Source organism: Amaranthus tricolor, chromosome 6 (genome assembly GCF_026212465.1).
Source record: "Amaranthus tricolor cultivar Red isolate AtriRed21 chromosome 6, ASM2621246v1, whole genome shotgun sequence".
Classification (NCBI taxonomy): domain Eukaryota; kingdom Viridiplantae; phylum Streptophyta; class Magnoliopsida; order Caryophyllales; family Amaranthaceae; genus Amaranthus; species Amaranthus tricolor.
In genome coordinates this window covers 14,080,418-14,099,786 of record NC_080052.1, presented here as the reverse complement: position 1 = coordinate 14,099,786, position 19,369 = coordinate 14,080,418, and the positions used below count along the sequence as shown (strand labels likewise).

At 33.8% G+C, this 19,369-nt stretch overlaps 1 protein-coding gene across 1 annotated transcript; it reads left to right on the top strand.

Moving 5' to 3' along the window:
* Positions 1–870: 870 nt before the first annotated feature.
* Positions 871–15,965, top strand: LOC130814737 (3-hydroxyisobutyryl-CoA hydrolase-like protein 3, mitochondrial). Its single transcript, XM_057680912.1, has 10 exons — positions 871–1,250; positions 8,576–8,677; positions 9,427–9,491; positions 12,018–12,152; positions 12,236–12,332; positions 14,002–14,131; positions 14,506–14,684; positions 14,756–14,883; positions 14,983–15,084; positions 15,380–15,965. Exons 1-10 carry the CDS (start codon positions 1,016–1,018, stop codon positions 15,479–15,481), a joined length of 1,275 nt encoding a protein of 424 aa, XP_057536895.1. The 5' UTR covers positions 871–1,015; the 3' UTR covers positions 15,482–15,965.
* The last annotated feature ends 3,404 nt before the right edge of the window (positions 15,966–19,369 follow it).

The window sequence follows — 19,369 nt, the reverse complement described above, 5'->3', positions numbered from 1 at the left end:
TTTGACAAATCAAAGAGACTTTGTTTAAGACCCATTAAGGACCCTAGACCCGTCAGATCCGAAGGGTCTGGGTTTGGGCCTGAAAATTTTGGATCCTTAGGGTCCGAATCCGGGTCTGGATCTATAAAAAATAAAAGGGTTCGGGTCCGGGTCTGGCCAGACCCGCCCCATGACCATCCCTAGTCAGGTCTGCCTATAATGCCCTTATATGAACTTCATGCAAATCCATCATCGTTAAATGCGGATCAGGTCAGTAAGAAGCTAGGTCATCAAAACTCAAGTTATTTTAAATTAGGTCTTTTCAATTATCTATGAATACATAATTAAACTTGAGTCACTAATAAGGAAATCAGGTCAAGTTTGATCACTCACTCTTTCATGTCAATTTCAAATTAGGGGTTTATTTGGTAAATAATTATTTGCTAGTTTGATCGATTAGAAATATTGGTTGATGAGCCACTTCATTATGTTTTTGTTGGTTGTTTTTTCAAAATGGGTAAAAAAACCAAAAGCTAATGAAGAAAGCTACTCTTGAAGGTTTTTAGTTTTAGCTTAAAAGTTAGATTTCAACTGGTTTAAAAGTCTTAACTAAATAAGTTTCAACTGTTTGATCGGCCAAAAAGTCAAAAGACAACAAAAAGGCTATAAAAAGCCATTTACCAGATACATCTAAGATAACATTCAAATCAAATTGACTATAAACTAGATCATAAGTCACCAATCAAAAAATAAATGAATTAATTAGAAGTTACTTTTAACTCGAAACAATCTTCAAATCCAATATACTACCTCCACCTATTTGATTTTGTGAAATATAACTTAAACATATTAAAATTTTTTGAATCACAAATTGCAAATTCAAAATGATGGAAATTCACTGCACACAATCTTCAAGTCACCGTGCCAAGCAAATGGTGATTCGCGGTAACAGCACAAGAACACTCCATCACTCACACTCTTTTTCGCTATTTTCTCCCAAAAATAAGACAAACAAAACCAAATCCCTTATCTCCCAATGCTGAAACTTTTAGACATCTCTAAATTTCTAAGTCGACCATCTTCTTCCTTCTTATCTACGCCAAATTACTTTTCTTTCACAGTTCTACACTCTTCTCTTTTTCATCGAAGCTTTTCAAAAATGGCTTCCGCTTCTGCTGCTGCTGATGAGTTCGTCAAAGGTAACATTCACCCTAATGGTGTTGCCGTAATCACTCTTGATCGTCCTCGAGCTCTCAACGCCATGAATTTAGGTATTTTCCCCTCTTTTTATGCTTCTTATTTTATCTTAATTTCGCATTGAATGTTATAGAAGTACTGTAGTTTAATTGAAATGAGTTGCCTTTTTGTTTGATTGTTAGTTTTTACGGTCTTCTATATGTTAGAATTAAATTTGTAACTGTAAGGAGTAAGTATAATTTGGATTTTGTACCTACAATCAAGTGTTTGCTTACACACAATTAGGTTTGAACAATTGAAGAGTAAATGAGCGAGAAGCTAAATTGAAGATATAGAATAGAGAAATAACAAACCAATTCGGGAGGCTAGTTCACTTGAAAACTATCGAATCTACCCCAAATAAGGGGAAGAAAAATGTTTTTGAAGATTTTTGTGACACTAGAGATTCCACACAAAAAATCTCTCAGTAATTCTACTCACAATGCACAGGATTTTTAGTGTTTAGCTCTCACTCAAACCATAGTTTTATGGCTCTCAAACCTCTCCAAAAAGCATAAAAGAAAGAAGATGGAAAGAATAGAAACTTAATTTCTATTTTATTGCAACAAATCAATAGTTTACAAAGAGAATGGTAGCAGCTATACATAGCTGAGTACAATCAAGAAAAACAACAAAAAGAGTTAGTTATAACTAACTTATCCAACAAACTAAACACGTGAACAATACATCCAAAACTAAGCAGCACGTGGCACAACTTCTTGAAACACCAATCTTCATGAGTCCAGTAGAAATTACACATGGATAACGGAAACCTTGCGCCCTTGACAGCTTAGCACAATACAACGCTACATATACACGAAGGACTAGACTGCTGGACTTCTTGTAGCACACTGAAGAACCTCTGTTGATGCTGTGGACTTGCCTTCTGTTGATTTTGTGCACAAGAATAAAACCTCATATTCTAACACCCCCCTCAAACTAGGGGTTAGGATAGGAAACACCTAGTTTGCTTAACAAGGTTTTGAATTGAATCGAAGGGAGGATTTTGGTTAGTACATCTGCCAATTGGTTTTGAGTGGGGAGATATGGCCCTCAACAATTTTTTTCCTAGTGAAGTGACAATGCACTTCAATGTGCTTAGTACGATTATGAAGCACATGGTTCTTGGCAATATGTATTGCTAACTGGTTGTCACAATGGATAGTGACCGACTTCAAATTAGAGAGACCAAGATCACTGAGTAAACGAATGAGCCATACAACTTTAGAAGCAACATTAGCAATAGCTCTATATTTAGCTTCAGAGCTTGATCTAGACACGGTATACTATATTTTTGATTTCCGACTAATAGGGGAGTTCTCTAGCATAAGAACATAGCCAGTAACAAATCTCTTAGTATTAGGGCATGCAACCCAGTTAGAATCAGTGAGGGCCTGTAAAACATGCCTGCTTTCCCCTTGTAAAATGATACTTGTCCACATGTAGAATAAATGTAGTTCAAGGTATGTTGCAATGCTTTCCAGTGAGGGATTCTAGGACTTTGCATGAACTGACTAAGAGTTTGTATGGTGTAGGAAAGGTCTAGCTTAGTATGAGTCAAAAAATTAAGTTTTCCAATAAGCCTTCTGTAAAGAGTAGGATCTTTAAAGAGGTCTCCCTCATTGGCTAAAAGCTTTAGATTCATAGGTTAGGGAGTGATAGCTTTGCTAAAATGCTCATTGCCACTTTCTTTGAGAAGATCTTTAGTGTATTTATGCTGAGTTAAATTCAAGCGAGCAGGGGAATGGCTAACTTCTATTCCCAAAAAATAGTGTAAGGGCCCTAAATCCTTAATAGTGAAAGTATTATGCAAATGTGACTTAAGGCATCCAATTTCCTGTTCATTACTTCCAGTAACTAAGATATCATCCACATTAACTGCTACAAGAGTGATATAGTTAGTAATTCTTTAAGTTAACAAAGAGTAGTCATTTTTAGACTAGCCTAAACCTTAAAGTTCATTTACTAACTTGGCGTGCCATTGTCTTGAAGCTTGTTTCAAGCCATAGAGGGATTTCTTTAATAAAAAAATTTGCTTGTTGGGATTAGGTAACGCTTCTGGTATTTTCATATAAACTTCTTCATGCAAAACTCCACGAAGGAAAGCTTTATTGACGTCTAATTGATGTATAGCCCATTTATGGCTAGCCTCAATGGCTAAGATACATCTAACTATTGGCATTTTGATTACAGGGGAAAAAGTCTCCTCATAATCTATACCATATTTTTGGTTGAAGCCTTTGGCTACTAACCTAGCCTTGAACCTTTCTAAGGATCCATTTGACTTGAGTTTGACTTTATACACCCATTTAGAACCAGTGGCTTTCTTTCCTTGTGGGAGACTAACTATATCCCAAGTCTTGTTATCTTTCAAGGCTTGAATTTCATTTTCCATAGCCTTGACGCAAAGAGGATTTTGACTAGCTTCTTGATAGTCTCTTGGTTCACTATATGTGTCATAAGTTTTTGCTATTTGATGGTGATTAGTGCTCAAAGCATGATAGTCAACTATATTGCAACAATGTTTTGTGAAAGTATTGCACACAAGCATAGAAGATTTATTTCTCCCCTCAGCATGGGTGTTGTTTTTGTTCAGTGTTGAATCAGAACCTGCGAAAAAAACGCTTCTTGAGGAATATAAAAAATGTGATTCAATTCCTTGTTACTAGAGTAGGTAAGCAAGAACTTGCTGGTACAGGAAGATGGCATATTGTTAATTTGAAAAGGAAAAAAATTTTCAAAGACTTTTACATCCCTAGATACAAAAATTGTTTCTGTGTTGATATCTTATAGCTTGTATCCCTTTTGATTAGGTAAATACCCTAAGAATATGCAAGCATATGCTCTTGGATCAATTTTAGTTCTGTCCTTGCTAGGTGTAGACACAAAGCATAGATAGCCAAAAGCTTTCAGGCTATTGTAGTTAGGTTTGTGACCATACATTAATTCATAAGGAACCTTCCTTTTTAAGGCTTGCAAGGGCATCCTATTAATGAGGTGAGTAGCACACATTAAGCAACTTGACCAAAAGTGTACTGGGAGCTTAGATTCATACCACAATGCTCTTGTACTTCCAATAAGTGCCCGTGTTTACGTTCTACAACCCCATTTTGCTGTGGGGTCGCAACACAGGTTGTTTGAAGGTGAATGCCCTTTTCTTTGTAAAAATTCGAAGTGTCTCCACTAGAGTTCTTTAGCATTATCCACCCTCACACATTTGATTTTTTTGTTAAATTGTGTAAAAACAAGGGCATAGAATTGTTTAAAATGCATCAAAAAATCAGACTTTCTTTAATGAAGATTACCGAAGTGAACCTTGAGTAGTCCTCCACAATGGTGATAAAGCTAGTACACCTTATTCTAGAATTGTGCCTCAAAGGGCCCCAATTATCAATATGTAAAAGTTGAAAAGATTCAACTGATTTTATTTTACTCTTGGGAAAAGGATTCCTTGCCTTCTTGGCTTAAGGATAAATAGTAGAAAACACATCTTTGCCTATAGACTTTATTTTCAGTTCAGGAAAAAAAAAATACAGTTGTTTGAATGGTAGATGTCCCATCCTAAGGTACCACAATCTAGCATCCTTGCAATCAATGTCCTGTATGTTGTTATGTGCAACAACTATAGATGTGCACCAATCTTGTGCAGCTGCCACTGTAGTACACCAATCTTTGTTGATTCTTGTATATGATCTTTCATCATGATTGTGAAGGAAATGTAGAGCATATTATGTTTTACCAAGAAGCAAATGCTTCTTAATCAAAGACTCCTGTATAAAGCACCCATTAGCATTGAAACAGACATTGCAATTGAGATCTTTAATCAATTTGCTGACATATATTAAATTGAAGCAGAATCCTGGGACATATAATACATTATTCAAAATAATGCCATTATTCAATCTAATATTGCCTATAAGCTCAACTTTAAACTGTGTGCCATTAGGTATAGTCACAAATTGAGGTTTTCCTTATATTTTCATGTATTCAACAAAAGAATTCAATGTAGAACAGATGTGGTCTGAAACCCCACTGTCTACAATCCACTTTTTATCACTATGAACTTTGAAGCAAAACTTACCTGGTGTTTGAAGTAGATGGTTCTTTGTTGTCATTCTGCACATTTTGCTTGTTGAGAAAGCTTAGGAGTTGATTGACTTGTTCATCAGTGAACTTGTGCTCACCTGTACCATTGCTTTTTTTTTTTTTTCTTTTTTTTTCTGTCAGAATTGGAGCATTCAACATTGTTCACATTTGAAGCTACTTTATTTTCCTTCCTCCAAGTATTATATTTGTATTTTGGAGGATAGCCATGTAGCTTCCAACATCTGTCTTGGTATGACTAGAAATTTTACAATGCTCACAAAAGAAAGCATTACTTTCTTTCTTTCCACCCATATAGCCTTTGTTTCTATTATCATAAGTATTTCTTTTCTCCACTTTACAAACCATGGAGTCTTGATCTTCATTGAAAATATTCTTGCTTATTTCATGGTGAACTTGTTCTTGCAACAAGATTCCATAAGCCTCTGCTGCTGAAGGAATGGGTTTCATCATCAATGTACCACTTCTTGTTTGGTGATATTTGTTGTTGAGTTTATAAGAAGTTGTATTAATCTTCCGCTTTTTTGGTTTTTGTTAGCCTTTTGAGAAAGGTTACTCACATCCATTGCAAGTGCATGACACTACAGGGTCAAGAGCATCAAACTCATCCCAAATACCCTTCAATTTTGTATGGAAATCTTCTATACTCATAACGCTGCTCTATGACACTTTGCTTAATTCCTCTTCAATATGAAAGAGTTGTGCTGAAGATGATTGCCCAAAACGATGCTCAAGTTCATCCGAAGCCTCTTTTGCAGTTTTCAACCAAAGAATCCTCTTAGCAATGTGTTCATCCACAACATACATAATCCTTCCTATAACTGTGTCATTAACCCTGTCCCATGCCCTTTCTTGTGATGAACTTGTAGTAGATCTTGTAATGGTTCCATTAACAAATCCTAATTTGTTCTTGCCTGACAATGCAATTGTCATGGCACGTTTCCATCCCTTGAATCCAACACCCTTAAAGATATTAGTAACAAGTTTAAGGCTTGTATCAGTGGGATGCAAATAGTAAACAGATGAGGGGTTCATACTAGGATCATTCTTTTCTGATTTACCCATGATCAATTGCCAAACATACACAAGAAAAGAAGAATCAAGAAGGAAGCAAACTGGGATGGGATCAAACAGGTTGTGGCTCTGGTACCATATTAAAGTTTAAGCCAAAAACATAAAAGAAAGAAGATGGAAAGAATAGAGACTTAATTTCAATTTTATTGCAACAAATCAGTAGTTTACAAAGAGAATGGTAGCAGCTATATATAGCTGAGTACAATCAAGAAAAACAACAAAAAGAGTTAGTTTTAACTAACTTTATCTAACAAACTAAACACGTGAACAATACATCCAAAACTAAGCAGCACGTGGCACAACTTCTTTAAACGCCAATCTTCATGAGTACAGCACGTGGACACCAGTAGAAACAACACATGGATAATAGAAACCTTGCACCCTGGACAGCTCATCACAATACATCACTACATATATATGAAGGACTAGATTGCTGGACTTCTTGTAGCACACTGAAGAACCTCTGTTGATGTTGTGCTCAAGCCTTCTGTTGATTTTGTGCACAAGAATAAAACCTCATATTCTAACAATATTACTCTTTTTTTTAAGTTGAAATGAGGCTTTACGTATATATCCCCTAGGAAATAAGTCGGGTTTCTCACAAAATGGCAAGATATTCGTTCTCATCAAGGCCAAGGTCCACAATCTAGGCCATATGCTCACCTGAGTACCATATCTTCCCACTTGAGGCGACTTCTCCTTGCAGCCAGTAAAATGCATGTGCAGTGCTTGCCCGGACCACGAAGCTGTTCACTCAGTCGATTGATCTTCTTCTTGGAGCAGCAGCAACATTTACGCAGCCTAACAATCAATACCAAGTGATAACTGTCAATAAGCATAGTACCAAGCTCCATTGTACACCAATGCATCCCTTGCAACATTAACGCTAGAACAACGTAGCTCTGATGTATCCGCTACACAACGCCTATACTCATTCTCATTCTCTAAAATACCAAGACAATTCAACCCTAACTCAACTTCAAATAGACTTGTAAAAATTATTTTAAAAATGAGGTATAAAGTTTAAAGTATGTTTTTTGCTTAAAAAATTTAGAGTATTTTGAGAAGATGCATATATCTTCAGATTATTATTAGAAGGTTATTCCTATAATTTGAAATATTTTGAGTTAATTAATACTAGGGATTATTTTGAGTGAACATCTCACTTGGGCTTATTTTTGACAAATTTTCCTAAAAATTATTGGACTTGTACTTGATATGTACTGTTCAATGTGTATGCGAGATTTTGTGAAAATATTAAGCCAAAACAATGATTTGAGTGATAATTTTGTTGTTTAAATGAACATGCATGAGTTACTTTATATTTGCAAAAGAATGATGGTTGTTAAAAGTATGCATCTGTTATGACAAGGAAAATCACTAAGTAATGGTTTCTAATTCGTTGCTGGTATAATCATTTGCATCATTAATGCCGATTTAAAAGCAGCAACGTTGATTTGTATTATACCATCAATTCGTGTAGCATTTGCATCTTTTCATGGAAGGACATATGTTGGTGGAAAGTGAGAGTTCCTTTATTTTGGAAATTCAATGGGAAGAACACAGGAAAGTGAATAGGAGTGACCCTTTTTGTTTTCTCTTCAACCATTGGAAAGATTCACAAGAAATCTCCCACGTGTTTTTCCTCCATGATAGCTGACCAAACATAACATCAAATGTACATGCTTCCTTATTAGAAAGTAACCGGATATTGCAATACTTGATTTGTCTATCGTAATACTTAAGTAAACTCTGTAATACATTCCGCAAGAGATTTCAGTGAACCAATGATTTTTATTCACATTACCCCAATCAAGAATCAGTGTGTTATGTTATTCATTAAACCGACCTTTTATCAACTCTGGCCGTTATTGTGTTTTTTTTTAAATTTACAGTTTCCAGTAATTTTATTCTATATGCTCTGTAGTTTTTGGTCTGCTGCCCGTAAATAAGAAATGATGGTCTAGGGAGTATTATTTTTTTAATCATTCTTTGAGATGCATGGTAAGCTTTGTTACTCTGTCTTTTGATTGAGAATTTTTCCATTGTCAACCTGTGAATAAGACGAGTATTTTTTGAAAATATTGCGCAACATAAATTGTTATTATTAATGGTTGTCATGAAACATATAGAGAACCTGCAATTTTTATCCTTTAAATAACAACGAATTGATTTGTTGCAGATATGGACACTAAATACAAAAGCTTTCTGGACCAATGGGAAGAAGACCCGAGAGTGAAATGCGTTCTGATTGAGGGTAGTTTTGCTCGTGCATTTTGTGCCGGTAAGTTATTTAGACGTTCCTACATCTTTGATGACTTTTGTTTCCTATTCCCTCCGTTTTGAATTGATGCTTACACACTCCATTTGTAGCATTTCATGTTAATACTATACCTTCACTTTATATTTCTTTTGGTAAAGTTCTTTTTCTACTCTTTCTCTGCTTTCTATGTTTCTCCCACTTCTTCCACTTTGTCCCTGTCTAATAATCTCGTTGCTAGATTAATTGTGAGCTTCAACTTAGAATGGAGTATTCAGCTCAAATGTTCTTACTAGTGGGGTTATTGCTAAGGGGTGTTTCAATGCATTTTGGCATGAAAAACAAACCAAAATGCAATTTTTTGTTTCAATGTTTTTTCATTACCAAAAAAAACTTTATACGACTATTGCTACCCAAAGAATATACTCCATTACTAAACTGAATACAATAAGACAAATTAATATTTGTTTAAAATAATTCCATAGCTCCCTACTTCACCATGATTTTACGTATATTATATAAAAGTACAACCAGCATCATATGTAACCCCTTTTCCCCTGTTTTAATTTTCTTGCATCATAAATATAGCCTAAATGGTCTGCACTTTGGTGTAGATTTTTTAATTTTGTGAAAAGAAACATAAACCATTAAAAATCACTAAGTACAAAGCAATTTGTTTTGTGGTTCAAATCTTAAGTGCATTGTCCAAGTTAGTTCCTATATTTTTGAGCTACTGGTTGGGTTTTGAGGTGAACTATTCATGCAAATTGCAGGAATGGATATTAAAGGTGTTGTTGCTGAAATTCAAAAGGACAAAAGCACACCTCTTGTCCAAAAGGTTTCTTTAATTTTCTGAAAGTTGTTTTGCTGTGTCGGGGATCAGCATGTTCAATATAATATTAATGATGTCTTTTATTTGCTTTTCTCTGTTATGTAGACTCGTAAGAAATGTATGACATAGCAGCATGGTCCTTTATTGGATATATAAGCTGAAGTGAGGTGGCAATGTAAAGCAGATGAGTACGAATTATGAATTATCAGATGTGATTGTGGTCTTTTTTGTTTTAATTTATTTTACATAGAACTGAAATTCTGTAGCTAATTAATAACTTTGAACTCGTTTATAGCTTCATTTATGTCATTATAGGTAGCCTAAGATTTACAGGATTGTATATTCACATCATGATGTATATGGCTTTTTGTGAACACGGAAACTCAAAAAACAAATGTGCGATCGATATATTTATTATTATATTAAAAGAATTTGCAAGTAAAATATGGTGTCTGTCGCCGGGTACACATTAGGTATGGTTGTTTACATGTCTTGATCGATGGCAAAGGGTGTATTTGATGTTGCTTGGTGGTGGATTATTTTATTGTTTACAAGAATTAGGTCTAAATGTAGTCTCTCGACAATTGCTTAATTACTTAATTGGTTATGTGCAATTTTTATGCGTTTAAAAAACTAATAGACCTCGTCATAGTTAATGCTTGTATGCCTCAAAGAAAGCCAGTCGTGCGCGTTGGTTATTTGATAACAGTGTAAATTGTGTGCATCATTAGTTTTCAAAAGCTTGGAAAGTAATCTTTTCAGAATTTTCAAAGTCCTTACTCCAAATGTCTACAATTTGAACCTTATTAAATTTTCCTTATGTCAGGAGCAATCATGTAAACAGGCCAAGTCTATAAATATACAGAGGGAATTGGAAATACGTAGGACCTATAAATATAGTTTATATATTTATAGGATTTAGAACTTTGTAACACCTACGTCACCCAATACTCTCAAGACTTATCATAGGAGGAGAAAGAGGGGTGGGGTGACGGGTTGTTAGTAGATATATGTGATGTAATAATAAGGTTTTGTAAGTTCTATTTTTAGATATATACTTAGGTGGCTTTGGCCTTTATTTTTTTAGGCTTAGGTGGCATTGGTATTTTGTCTATATAAGGCCATCTTGTATTCATGAAAGGCTGTCCAGAAATTGAATAAGAAATTCAGAAATAAAGGAGTTTACACAACATTCGAAGTTGTGTGGGAGTTTACATAGCACTCAAAGCTGTGTGTTCATTCTTTTGTGATTCTTTTCGTTCAGCTTGTGTGTGTAATTGGAATACTTGAGACAGGGTGTGTCTCAGACTTTTCATTATCACTAAAGACGAAAACCATACTAAAATTAGCTTCATGGATATTTAACTAATTGTTAATGAAAAAATAGTGACAGTCGTCCGAGTCTCTGAGAGGCTTGTTCTCTTCAAAAGAATTTATCAAAGCTCTGCAATATTTCCAATGGCCTTCTCCCTTTTGTCCTATACGTATTTATAGGCTCTTACAATATAGTTGTTGGCATAATACAAATTCAAATACGAGTTTTGTTACAAAAGTTTTCTTCAAGACGATATTTGTTGTCCTTCTAGAAGATATTCCTTACAACATTTTTGTTGGAATTTTTCCTATTTATTTGTCCGTGTCTTCCTTTGATACTCTATGTCCTTGGTGCTTTGGATTAACTAAAGTTGGTGTTTTGTTGTTATTGTTTCTTCTGCTTTCTATTAGTATGTTTGTGCTGTAATTTATTGATGACCAAAAATGTTCTTACTTTGCTATTATATAGTCAGCAAACAAAATTTTGTTGAAGTTGGTGGTACAAAATTCCTTGTTAGGAACCTCTTCAATGGATATTAGTTTCAGTATAACAGATAGTGTTCACTTTGGTCTGCACGCCTTTGCATATTAAGCTTACATGGACATAATTAATGTTTTAAGAAGCAATGAAAATTATATGTTTGTATAAGGCTAATGCATTGGGATAATAAATGGAATGTGTGTGAGGCTTGTCTTTTTTTATGATCCAAGTAGAACGATATTAACCTAAGCACCTATATGCTTTCAAATCGCTACCCTCCTTGTGTGTACCACAAATAATGTCAAGGCCTTAATCTCGGGCCGACTGCATGAACCATGGAGTTAATATCTTGTGGCCATTCATAAAGTCCTCCATTTGTTTTGGTCTACTGTAGACATGTCAATTTATGATCCAAGCCTAAAATAGGTCTTATCCAGTAATCAACTGAACCCATTTTTCTGAATTTTTGTAATTTTTTGAGTTTCAAATTTAAACCTACTATTCCATCATTTTTTATGATTTGGATCAATATTTCATTATTGGATTTATAAAGCTCTTTTTGACCCATTATTATAATAATTTACATGTTTGATTTACATGATATCTTTTGGATAGTTAATATCTATGAGATATAATTGTAATAATTCCTTAATCTGTTTGGTCAAATCGAAAAGTCTTGTCTAATGTGTATGTCTTGTGATTCTTGTTTTTTGACATAATTGATACTTGTTTTACAGGTATTCAGTGCAGAGTATTCTTTGATATGCAAGATTTCTGAGTACAAAAAACCTTACATCAGCCTTATGGATGGTATAACTATGGGTTTTGGTATTGGCTTATCTGGCCATGGGCGTTACCGTATTGTTACAGAGGTACTGTTATAATTTATTACTTCTATATATTTCTGAAAATATTGCAAATTTTATTTTTTTATACCCTTGTGTAATGTTTTCAGAGGACTCTTCTAGCTATGCCCGAAAATGGTATTGGTTTGTTCCCTGACGTGGGATTTTCATACATAGCTGCAAACAGTCCTGGTGAAGGATCTGTAGGCAAGTTTTTTTACTGATTCACTTACACATTTCTTACTCCTGTAATACAGCTTCATTTTCAAGAGTGTATTAGAATTGTACAGCTGACGTTCACCACCAAAACCAATTTTTTATTTGTTATTTAATTTTATGCCTCTGATATGTTTTCAACTGCCTCTTCTTCATAGCTGGCGTTATAGTATGTTGTCTACCAAAGTCTTCTTGGGTCCTTGATAATTAATAACATTTGTGTAAAACCTAGATATTCTTTCTTTGTGAGGGGATACTATGGCTTAAAATTAGTTTTCAATTGTTGGTTTTCTGGCACTGATTTTTGGAAAATGTGAAGATAAGATAATTGAAGTGGAAATTCATGTTCACTTCTATCCTCTTGTCAGTGGAAAGGATCAAAGAATGCTGTATTACTTTTCCTTTTTATTAGCAAGGGAAAAGCAAGGCCTAAAGTGGATTATTTTGCTAATAGTACTTTTTACAATAAGATTGAAACTCTTTGCAGGTTTAGTAGTATCTTTCATGATAATACTTGCTTTTTATGCTGGATGGTTTTCTTATTGGAGCTGATTACAGTATAGCTAAATGTTAAAGCTTTAAAGATTTCGATTTATATCCCTGAGCTACACAGCCAGAAGCCGCAGCCCAGAATAGTCTTTCAAAAAAGAATACAAGATAGAGATTGAAATGTGATGCTCACTGACGTTCCATCTGAGCCTTGGAAAAAAAAAATGACTAGTTTCATACCTAAAGTGTATTCTATATGCTAATGTTACTTTAGAATGTGATGCTCACTGATTTGCATTGGAGATAGGCTTATTTTTTCTTATTACTATTGAATTGCCTATTTTTCCTCACATGCTAGTTGTCCCATATCGGAGAAAGAGAAGAGTATATCATTTTATAAACTTGAGGAGTAACTCCTACTAGCAATTGTTTATTAGTGAAAATCTTTTGCTTGAAAGTGGGTTACATCCATTTCTTGATTCTAACAACTACTAAGAGAGTTCTGAGTTATATTCTTTTGGTAAATGGGGTAAGTGATTGTCAAAAGGTTTTCGTTTGAGAAAAGAGTGGGGAGTGGGGAAAGGTTTTCGGAAGATTATTAATACTTTTATTTTCTTGGCATGCATGCTAATATGTTATACAATGATTGAACTTTTTGATCGATAGTGTGACACTACTGTAACATAAACAACCCACTTCCATTGGTTGCTTCTTGGAAGAGCAAACTTGGTTAGACAGCTACACTGTTAAGACCAATTACTTGGAGTTGGAGTAGGTAGTATCAACTTAAGTTCGAAAATTATGCTATGGGATTAGCAAGCATTACATGGGAATCCATCCCACCCGCAGGTTCGCGGAGCTACTCAATGTAGGCTACTGAAAAGGTTCCAAAAATTCTCTGCTTGTAGATAGATTTGCTGGCTAACCTCAATGATTTTTTTTCCTGGCTGTTCACACCCATGATCATCGGAATGGGATCAACTATCCTGCTCTTATATATATATTCTGTGTCACACAATCTCATATCAGTAGATAATTTTTTTGTGCATGTGTTAGATCAGGTAGAAACATTGATTCTCTGCTCAAAAGTAAACCAGATATTATCTCCAATTTATTCTCTATACTTTCCATCCTATGCTTGGATGACTTAATTTTCGTTTTCTTCCTGTAGGCTCTTATCTTGCTATGACTGGTAAAAGAATTTCTAATCCAGCTGATGCTCTATATGTTGGCCTCGGGACGCATTATGTGCCATCTGAAAACCTTGGTTCATTAAAGGATTCTTTATTGACATCGACATTGTATGCACTGTATCCCTTTCAATGATTTCATCTAATTTGGATGTTGTATTTTCCGGTAAATCATAAGAACTGGACTAAAGCTATTGTACTAGTGTCCCTGTCCTTTCTCTTTAGTTGCTGCATTATCATGTCTAATTGAATGGCTACAATTGATGTTTGGACGACTTGAAACGACTTGATGTCCCTTGTGCAAAATTGAATCTTCAAGGCATTATTATTGAGCCTCTGAAAAAACAAACTTGTGATCTTAGAATGTTGCATACTTAGTTTCTAGGGGATGCAAATTCAACATGTCAAAATAGGATGTTCATCCAAAGTTATCACCTTTTTTCTTCTTTTTTCTGAGACTTGTGGTATATTATTTATTTGGATAGTTCGGAGGATCCTCACAAGGATGTTGCTGCAGTAGTGTCGAAATACAGTTCCCAACCAGAATCTGAGCCACAGCTGAAGTTACTTTTGCCTCATATTGCTTCTACCTTCGGAGCAAACAAATCGGTCAGTGAGATATACACAGAATTGAGAAAGCATCAACAGAGTTCTGATGACATAGGTATCCTTCTGTTATGATTTCTATTGAGAGGCCGCATACTCTGTTTCTTGATTATTCATGGTTTCTTTTAGTGGCTGGATGGGCCAAGGAGGCCCTGGAAGGACTTGGAAAAGGGGCACCATTCTCGCTTTGCTTAACACAGAAGTACTTCTCAAAAGTGGCAACAGGTTTAAGAAGTAATGATGTTGAACTCTCAAATGTGAGTCAGAAAGTTGGCATTTTTCAACCTCTGATGAATTTGACATGCAAATTCTGTATAATTCTGTCTTATTTTTATTCTGGCGTTTTTGGCATTTAGTTGAGTGGAGTGATGAAACTGGAGTACAGAATTGCTTTAAGATCTTCACTAAGAGAAGACTTTGCTGAAGGCGTCCGTGCTGTCTTGGTCGACAAGGATCAGGTCAGTCTTATTTTTATGTTATATCTTTTATCTTTACTGAACAGAACAGAAACACTGTAATTTTAAGTCTTAAACCAGAAAATCTTACATCTTGATCTAATTTTCTTGTAAAATTATTGATGTAGTGTACAAATTTGGATTTTCTTGTAAACTTATTAATGGAGAATTTACAACTGTGGTGTATGAGTCTTAAGCTCCAACACGTGCATCTAGATGGAATCGAGAAGGAAATTATGTAAACTTTTGTTGTTTAAAAAATATTTTTTTTCATGGATGATTAATTGGTTGCTTGCAGAATCCAAAATGGAAGCCATCTAGTGTAGAGGAAGTTGACTTGCAGGAAGTGGAGACCCTTTTTGAGCCATTGGAGCATAGCATTGAAGAATTGAAAGTTTAAAAAGGAAAGTCATCTTCAGCCAATTAGGCTATTAATCATGTGATTTCAAACTAATGATGTATCACTAAGAATTCCAACTCATCTTTACTTTGTAATTGTACCCCAATAATTAGTTCTGGAGAATGCCACCCCAACACCACTATTCAACACTGATGAACACGGTGGATGCATAAAACCCAATAAGAACCATTTGAAAACGCGGATAAAATACAAAAATTTTTCGATCTTTTTTTATCATCAATGTAGTTCTCAGTTGTGGGTTAGAAGTTTTTTGGGTCGCAGAAGAGGATGATGTTGTTCGCGGTGAATCGATAGAAACGATGTGTTTGTTCTTTTTCATTTTTATGTTTGTTTATTTGTCTCATCTCACCTCCTATTCTCTTTGGTCGACTCAACTACTTAGCAGTGCCATGTCTCTGTAAATGATCATGAAGTCTCGAAAAAACAAAAAACTTTGTTCTTTGAATAGCACAAAGTTTTAACACTTTTAGATCCATTTCTTAACTTATTTAACTTAACTTTCATTGCTTATATCATTGAGGTCCAACTCCAATTCTCATTTCTTGTTACGGTTTATGCTCTATATGTAATCTATGTCACTCTTCACAACTGTCCCCACTGCAAAACTTCAATTCTCAGGAATACTCATAACTTTAACGAATACAATTTATTTCATTTTTTTTTAACTCACATTTTTTAATTACAAATTGGCTATGCGATGGGAAAAAGATTTTAGCATAAACAACTTTAAATAAATAAACCAATAAGGCAAATAATAGAGTTTGCTATTTTAATTTCATGATATACCAAGCTTTATAATCACTTCATTTTTTAAAGTTTGCTATTTTATGTCAATTTATTTGTTATTTGTCTAAAATTTTTTTTATTTATATGACAAATTTATGATATAATTAACTTTCTTCTTATTCTTTTTAATGTTTTAATTTTGTTAATATTAATAATCTCTAAATATTTTTCACTAAATTCATGTTAACATTTTTATAGTTCCCTATAGTCAATATTTTTTCATAACATTATTTTAATATTTTATCTAATAATTAGAGTTTCTATTTTTTTATCCATTAAATTATTTATTCATTAAAATAATGTATCTACCATCCAAAAAATTTATTTTTTTGTAATTTCCGACAAAATTATTACAAATTTATAGAAAAGATAAAGGATATTCACAAAACTCAGAAAGTTATATCAACAATAAATCTATAAACCGTAACACAGAAAATAACCAACACAGAAAGAATAATCTTCAAATCCAATAAAAAAAACAAAAAAAAAAAAAATCCAAGATTAATGTGGAAAACTTGGTTGCCAATGAATTAAAGAATTCAAAGAAAAAAGTTGGGATTTTCTAGTTTCATCTGACATAAACTCATACTCCTAATTCATAAAGACAAGATTTGCTCAAAAAAGAATTATATTTCTTAAACGGAATTGATGTTTCTACAAAGTAAACTCAAAAAGAAATTTATGGCATAAAAGGGAGGCTCAGATCTACATGTCATCAACGCAATTTGGTGGGTGAAACTCAAAGTAGGGTTTAGTCTACCATGGCGGCAAAGCTAACTCATGCAACCGACGAGAACCCTTATTTAATGCTGCCAAGCCAAATGGTAAGCAGTAAACACCAACCTCAAGAAATCCCCCAAAACCAAATTGAAATTGACTAATTTGTACGATTAGATCTCATCATAGCCTCTATTAGATGATTAGGAATAGGAGTAGTATTTTTGATAAAGAGTATACAGACAGCAGCAGAATCCATATTTAGGACCTTCTTATACTGGTCATGATGATGATGATGATTATGAAACGTGAATAAAGAAACCCAAATTCTTAAGAGAGACGGTCCCGTCCTGATCTTTCCTTTACTTCAATAGAGAGCCGTTTGATTTGCATGAGAAATCACTGGCTAAGATGACCGCCGGAAGTTGTCATCGAAGGAGAGTGGCAAACGGCCCTCAAAAACTCCCAAAGACTCTCCCAGCCTCATTCTTAAACTAATGAGATTTTATGTATTAACCTACAACTATCCCTTCGCTTATTTATAATGCTGAGAGGTAGGTTTTTTTGGGTTTAACTCGAGTCTTATACCCAAGTAACCCAACGTTCTTCCGACTACATTTCAATAAAAAAAAAAAAAAAAAAAAAAAAAAAAAAAAAAAAAAAAGTATGTGGTAACCGGTAATCAAAACTTTTACAAAACCCACGCGGTAATTTTTTTTCGAATTGTTCCATCGTGACCATTTTGCACATAAAACGTTAGCAAACGTTAATTTCGATGCTTTATGGCAGTTGTACACCTATTTAAGCGACTTATCATTTTAAATGCCATCACTTTCAATTTTTTTCCCCAAAATATAAATCCTAATTCTACCATCTTTCATCCAAATAATATTTTTCCCCCTAAATCTAAAGATGGTAGAGTTAGGGTTTATGTAAAGGTTGAAACTGATAGTTTTTGAAATGGTAAGTCGCATAAATAGACGTACAACTGCCTTAAAGCTTTGAAATTAATGTTTACTAACATTTTATGTGCAAAAAGGTCACGGTGGAACGATCTGGTAAACCTCAGGGTTACTGATGGATTTTTAAAAAAGTTTTGATTACCACATGGAAAACCCAAAACTTCAGGAAACCGCGTGGAATTTCCCAAAAAAATAGAGTTCTTCTAGCTTAAAATGAGATAATACGAACTTTCGATTAATCCTGAGTAATACAAAATTTGATCTCATTAAGCAGAAGTCAAATATGACCATTGCACCTTCAAAATCATCCTCTACCTCTATATTCATCATTTCAAGTTGCTGCTATTTTCTCTTTCTTTATATCCAATTTCATTTTCTAGTAACATTTATGATTTCATTAGTAGATGATACTGAAGAGCAAATTCATATTTTACCCCAACATTTTCTTTTATAGTTATTTTTTTGAATAATCCACCATACCAAAAGTTCAATGTAATTGAGTTACTAGGATTAGTCTAGAAACAAACAAGAAAGCAAAATTAAAACCATTTTTGGATGAAATCAACCATTTAAATTGAAAAAATAATCAAGAAATGCAATAAATTTTCAATTTCAAAGCCCAAATTTGGGCACATCAACAAATTTGGGGAAAAATAATGCAATCAAGATGAATAAACTAATCATTATATGCAATGATGAAGCTTGATTTCGTAGGGGGATATAATCTTCGAGCATCCTTCGTCTTCTTCAATGTAGGCATGAAGAAGCATGAAGAAGTAAAGTGAAGCAGTAGGTGTAGGTGCGATTTGCGAAGCAATCAGGAGTCTTAGTTAATTCATTCAAAAAAAAATAATAAAGGAAATTCCATAAATTGGTGGTTACAAGTTAAAATATAAGCCGGTGGAAAAATGAGATCAAACTTTGTATTATTTAGGGTTAATTGAAAGTCCGTATCACTGTTAATGAATATGTGAAAGGTCGTATTATTTACGGTAATTTTTCTTTAAAATAATTAGAATATTTAATTTCTTTTATAAACTATTCTTTTTAGGTGTACATTGGAAAAATTACCGTGAATAAAAAAAATCTTTCGTTAATTTCCCTACAATAATACCAACTTTTGATTAACCATGAATAACACCAACTTAAGAAAGTTTTTTCCTAGAATAATGTCAACTTTAGTTTATTAACTAATTTCCAATTTTGTTTGTTCTATAATCTCATACAGTTTGATTTTTAACATATCAGGGATATTATAGGAAAACACCCCCTAAACTGGTATTATTCATAATTAATCAAAAGTTGGTATTTATTATAGGAAAATAAGCAAATAATTGTAATTCTTCCATTAACATTTGAATGTTAATATTAACCTTTGAATATTAAAACTACTCACTTTTAT